Consider the following 6708-nt stretch of genomic DNA (forward strand, 5'->3'; position numbering starts at 1 on the left):
TCTGACCTCTGCTTGCTTTGACCTCCTATGCATATACACTTAGCACAAGCATATAGGCGACAGTGCATACTAGCACAGTTATTAGCACCCATCCCCTTGCATGACACATCTTATCTTCTTATCGTCTTTTTAATGTTGCATTTCTAATACTTCTTGTTTCATTTATTCTACAGGGATTTTTCGTTTCTGTTTTCTACTGCTTCTTAAACAGTGAGGTGGGTATTTCCCATTAATAAGACATTTTATTTTTAATGTATATAAGGTAACAGTTAAACAGCTATCAGTTAAGTAGAAACAAAACTTTTAACCTTTTTTTTATAGAAGTAGGCAAAAGAAAATCAGGCTTATTTTAAATCGCCATGATAAAGCTATATGGTCACATCTGTGTAATGGATGCAATGTCGGGACCCTCCATGGTTCTACTCAACTGAACCAAGGATACCTTAGGTTTTTTTTAGTGACCTTTGTTTGATGCATTGGAATGACAAGGGTCTGGCTGTTGCAGCTGTAATAGGCTAATATTTGTATTTATCGTAGATAGCGCAGAGCCAGATCCTGTAGATACTGTATTTAGTTTTGTGGGACATTTAAAGAGGACCTGCCAGCAGGAAAACAGGATTGTAAATAAGCATATGGCTAGACAGGAACTTTCAGAAATAATTGAGCAGATACGCATGCATTTCGTCAGTAACTTCTATGTTGTTTCATAATATATCCATCCACAGTTACAAAATTCAAAAGATAAAACAAGCATAATCACCCACATTACACAAACAATGCACTAGCCCTCCTTACGCCATCAGTTTTCAGACTGGAGTTTAGCGGCAATATTTCGGGGGTATACCCTCTTCATCAAGCACATCATGGACCCATCACCATATATAGGCAGAGCATACATTTACCAGCGCTGGTAATAAAAACAGAATGTACTACACAAAGGTCTAAGCTGAAACCGACCAGTTTTTGTCTGATTATTTTGGCGCAGAGTGTCTGAGACATGTCTGCGCCAGTCTGCGCCAGTGTGCAACAGTGTGCGCCTGGAAAAATCCGACAAACCCGACATTGCACTGTGAAAAGCCGAAAAAGGGGCATGGTCTGTCGCAAAGGGGGCGTGGTTTCACAACCCGACCGATTTACTATTGAATTCACAGAAACCCTATTGACTGAACACTACTATGAATTGTTATCCTGGACCGTCATGTCTACATAAAAAAATAGACTACTATCTGATACTGTATTTTATGTACCACTGTCCCATAACCCTACTACTACATACAAATCTAAACTTGTGACCCTGCTTGATACTAATCATAAGAAAGGCGTACTCTTGAAATGAGAACTCGATAACATTACAGTAAAGAACACTACCAACCCTCCCATCCATCCCCACCTATCATTGCAGGATTCAATTCCCTTAACTTCAACTTATTGATGTAATACTGCAAAAATACGTCGTCAATCTACCGTCATACACCAAGGATACTCATGATTTCATTAACTCCATCATTGACATTCCATGGGACAAAAATAACATATTTCTTAAAGTGGACATCACTTCACTATACAGCATCATCAACCATGATTTGGGAACTACGTCAGTTTCCCCCTTCCTGGAACCTCAGATGTGCCCCCAGCACAGTGTACATTTAGATTAGAGGGGATACAATTTATATTGAAGCATAACTATTCAGAATTTAACAATCGCAAATATTAACAGCAGTGCGGGTATGTGATTCATGCCTAGCTTTGCAAATCTCGCAAATTTATGGGTCTTACCAAACATCTATACAGATCCACTATACCAACTGTATCATCTATAATAGATGATATCTTCATTATCTGGAATGGTGATCACAAAGACTTACAAACCTTCATAAATACCCTTAATACCAACACCTGTGGCCTTAAAGGGGTACTCCAGTGGAAAACATTTTATTTCTTTATTATCAACTGGTGCCAAAAAGTTAAACACAAATTACTTCTATTTTCCCTATGCTCCACAGGAAGTTCTTTTATTTTTTAATTTCCTTTCTGTCTGACCACAGTGCTCTCTGCTGACTCCTCTGTCCATTTCAGGAACTGTCCATAGAAGGAGCAAATACCCATACCAAACCTACCCTGCTCTGGACAGTTCCTGACATGGACAGAGGTGTCCGCACTGTAGTCAAACAAAAAGGAAATTCAAAAAGAAAAGAACTTCCTGTGGAGCATACAGCAGCTGAAAAGTACTGGAAGGATTAAGATTTTTAAATAGAAGTCATTTACAAATCTGTTTAACTTTCTGGCACCAGTTGATAAAAAAAATGTACCCCTTTAAAGTAGAACTTCAGCCAAATTAAGTTACCTTTATATAGCTGTACATGTTAAGGTAGCTTTCAATCAGGGTGAGTGGTTGCAAGTGGGCCATGAGACTGTGATAAAGAGGACATTGATTGGCTCTTACTGTGCTTGGTTATGCCCTCAGGGCACTTGAGCCTCATTTGCAAAATAACAAAAAGACTTAAGTGTTGGAATGAAGATAAAATAAATAATAATAAAAAGAAAATGCCTGGAAATGAATCAGGGTGAGAAGCCCTATCTAGCCATTACCATATTTACACCCCTGTTTTTCTAATGACAGGTCCGCTATAAGCTACAAATATGCTTGATACCTTGTGTGGAGTTTCTGGTGATCTAAACACCTCAAATTCTTGCATATCTGAGACCCCTAGTTTTAAGGGCTTGGCCTTCTTTTTCGGTTGTACTGTTGGTGCAGAGTCAGGGTCCACAGGTATTTAAGAAGAATGCAGTTAGAGATCATTGAAACGTACACTGTGCTTTTAAAACTTTGGACTAGTTTTTTCCTCTGTTTATAATACCTTTTCATGGAAAACCAGGATGGCTCACTATTTATTTTCCCTAGGTACGTTCTGCAGTTAGAAAGCGTTGGCATCGCTGGCAAGACAAACACTCAATCCGTGCTCGAGTAGCCCGAGCAATGTCCATTCCCACATCACCCACACGGGTCAGCTTTCATAGCATTAAACAATCTTCTGCAATCTGATCCACATATTAAAGAGCGGTGCCGTAAGCCCCTCTGGAGTTTTTCCACACTGGAAAAGAAAAGTGCAGAGGGTTGAGCCTCCTGCATGGTCAATATCATGAACAGAACTCAACCGGCCACATTCCGTGTGTCAAATGAGTTGTACCTTGACAATCAAAACAGGGTGAAGGAGGTAAAAGGATCCTAACCCTCAATGCAATATTGGTACTGCTAGGCAAGAGGAAACTAGGACTTCTCAAGCAAAAAAAACCCAACAGACCGAACATTGCACACAGCACAAACCATAAACTTTTGTGATATATCACCAGCCACAACCAAATGATTGCTGAGTACGGTACCTTGCATCCAGACTGTACAGTCAATCCTCCGTGCCTCGCAGTGGAAAAAGACCAGCATCAGGCTTAGCCATTGCACGAATGATAATAATTTTGATGCTTCTTGTCCTGTCATAAACTAAGTTGCTACAATGTATGAGCACAAATTATAATCTGATAGTGTGCTGGGAGGAAAAAGGAGAATATCTCAATTCAGGTTGTATAGTGTGCCATATGATTGTGTACCATGGGGACCAAATTCAGACGTGGAGTCACAGGACAAGCTTCCATTGGAGGTAAATAAGAATGCAATGCAGTGCTGCTTTCAACTAATGTTAAGACAGAGAATACGAAGTGAAAATCTATTACTCAAAATTTTATTCCAATTCTTATTGTATTCTTTATCATGTGAGAATAATTTGCAAGAAGAAAAGTGTCTATACCTGTCTATCTCTAAGTGTCCTCTTCATAGCTTCAATATACAGGGAGACTACAGGACGGAATGTATAAAGAGCTATGTTTGTATGTAAAGGCCTTCGTTTAGAATAATGGAAAAGCGATATAGAGTATTTTCTGCAGCTTTGTACAAAGAGATTCTATTAGTAAATGTTCTATTGTTGGACCTATATAATGCCTGACTGGGTCAGAGGAAAAAGTGTCACTTTGGACTGGATCTACAACTCAAAATGTTACACACTATAGGTATTTTTTAATGCACAAATATAAAGTGTTATAGTGTTGCACTACAATCAGAAAATGTCTTTATATTAAGCCCTCAAAGTATACAAATAAATCCTTAAAATTGTCTTGAATGTTGTCATGTTATGTATGCAGAGGTTTGCACATGAAGCTCCCCTTCTAATACGAAGTGTGTCTTTCAGAAGTGACCGTACGGCTACTATAATATATGAAAATATACAAATATTTCAGTGACCTCTGTCTGTCTGGTGTGTTTCTTTTTTATGGAGGGCAGCAGGGGTTGTTGAACAACGAAAAGCTGCATATAGAGGTCACTAAATGTGCATGCAAGTTCCCCATAACCCACTAATAGTGACTGCAGGCAGCCAAAATGAACTAGGAGGAGCCAGCCATAAAATTGAAGACAACTAAAAAAGATAAAGGGAGTAACATTGATTTTCTCACAACAATTAGGCAGAAAGTGAACAGTCAGGTCTTGAAGGTTATGTGTTTCAAGCAGAAAAAGTGATTAGGTATAAGAATCTAAAACATAGTTAAAGGGGTACTCCATCCCTAGACATCTTATCCACTATCCGTGCTGCACCCGGCATTCGTTTAGAGCATCAGGTTCAGCACCAGAGGCTTGCGACATCATGTCAGCGCCCAACTGGCCGTAACGTCATGAGCCTCCGCTCTGCATCACCATTCATCTGGCATGGAGCGAAGTTCACTCTGTGCACCATGTCTGGGGTGCCGTGGATAAGGGGATAAGATGTCTAGGGGCGGAGTACCCGTTTAAACATAGTGATAGCTAAATGACTAGATTAGAGCCTTTCAAAATGACAGGTCTTCCTGAGGGGGTGCTCCTGGTAATGGGTAATAAGTAGGTAGTAATGTATCTACCATAAATAGTGAGAATATACAGGACATCACACCTTGCAGTTTATGGGGCTGTGGAGACTCATGCCCACTGACTGCTGTTCACTTTTAGGTGCTTTGTCAAATCCAGGCCTTAACAAATCATAGCAAGTTGTGCAGCATGAGGGAAACTGCATAATACTAGGCAAGTGGGTTAAATGTTAAGGCAGATCAGAGTATATATCATGAAATGACAGCAAAGATTTAAGGTCTCAAACAGAATTGTATAAATGAAGCTTTACTATAGCTGACAGAGTAGTCAATGGGATGTGGGATCCATTCTATATTTTACTATAGAACCCTATGCTTTATGGCTGTCTATGAGCCTTATGAATAACTACCCATAGTTCTTTATGATGCTCAAAGGGTACCTCTCATCAAATAAACTTTTGATATATTTTAGATTAATGAATGTTGAATAACTTTCCAATAGCATGTTAATGAAAAATATGCTTCTTTCTATTGTATTTTTCCCGAGCAGTCCTGTAAGCAAGCATTTCTGACTCATGCTGGAGTCCTAAACACTCAGAGCTGCCAGCCTGCTTTGTTCACAGCCAAACAGGCTGGGAACAAAGCAGACTGGCAGCTCTGAGTGTTCTCCTTTGTGAACAAAGCAGACTGGCAGCTCGTAGTGTTTAGGACTCCAGCATGAGTCTGAAATGCTTGCTTCCAGGACTGGTAGGGAGACCCCTAGTGGTAATTTCTTCAAAGTGGAAAATTAAATAGAAAGAAGCATATTTTTTAATAACATGCAATTGTAAAGTTATTCTGCATACATTAATCTATAATATATCAAAAGTTTTTTTGATGAGAGGTACCCTTTAAAGCAATACTCCAGTAAAAGATTTAATTCTTTTACAAGATACCTTTTGTGCTAGTCTGTTTATAGACAGCTCGCCCCACCTTCCTGTATCCCTGGTGCTTGGCATCACTGGGGCATTCCGGCCTGTCTGTCCAGCTGCCACTTATCCAGGACCACCCTTGCAGTTGCGACCTGGCGTCTCCACTGCAGCAGATGTCCAGCTTCCACATGCTGTAGCAGGATAAAGGATAATATCCAGGGAAACTAGACTTTCTCCCAAGTTTGGCCCAAATGTAAATCAGTAAGTGGAACAGCGGGTCCATATGCATTGGGGCGTTACACCATCTTTTATTTCTGCCACTGTAGTCACATTACTAATGTAGGGAAATTACTGCACAAACAAGATCCTCATTTGTATATGATAGAAGAACTAAAATATAAATATCCTGACTTATTCATAAAGTTTGAAGCCTATGTCCACGCCAAAAACAATACTAAACAAATTATCTGTCAACTAATATGCAGAGCGTGGCAACTTATTTTAGATGTCTGAAATTCTGCAATGGGACCCTTTAGAGGGCAACTTAAAAGAATTACTGATTCCTCCATACTCCAAAAGAGTCAACAGAATCTCAAATATCAAATGCATAGTAGGTGACCAAAATACGATGGCTATGGATTAGGCCCACAAATATCTTCCATCTGTATATTTTAAGGTTAAAAATATGTCACCATTTGTATTTAAGGCAATCAAAGGCATATCCTATGGGCATCTATAAGTTTGATGAACTAGATCAAAACTTGTTTCATTGCTTATGGGAGCATCTGTGAGACTGTATTTCTGGGAATGTGTATGTAAATTCACAACTGACATTCTCCCCAATTTAGATCCAAATGAATCATTATGGGCAATATTTAGTTACCTAAAAGCCATGAGCAATCTAATTGTTTCC

The 6708-nt window shown here is 39.4% G+C and overlaps 1 protein-coding gene across 3 annotated transcripts in view; it reads left to right on the forward strand.

The window, feature by feature from the left end:
- The window catches only part of CRHR1 (corticotropin releasing hormone receptor 1), a 212027-nt gene extending 206688 nt beyond the window's left edge, over window positions 1-5339 (forward strand). Inside the window, exons 14-15 of one of the 3 annotated variants that reach the window (XM_056547987.1) lie at window positions 174-215; window positions 2903-5335. In XM_056547987.1, the coding sequence (XP_056403962.1) occupies window positions 174-215; window positions 2903-3043 (183 nt within the window). In that variant the 3' untranslated portion in view covers window positions 3044-5335. Of the gene's footprint in view, window positions 1-173; window positions 216-2902 lie in introns of all 3 variants that reach the window. The other 2 variants (XM_056547988.1, XM_056547989.1) reach the window with 2 other exon arrangements.
- Window positions 5340-6708: the final 1369 nt, after the last annotated feature.

This window comes from Hyla sarda, chromosome 12, assembly GCF_029499605.1.
Source record: "Hyla sarda isolate aHylSar1 chromosome 12, aHylSar1.hap1, whole genome shotgun sequence".
Taxonomy (NCBI): domain Eukaryota; kingdom Metazoa; phylum Chordata; class Amphibia; order Anura; family Hylidae; genus Hyla; species Hyla sarda.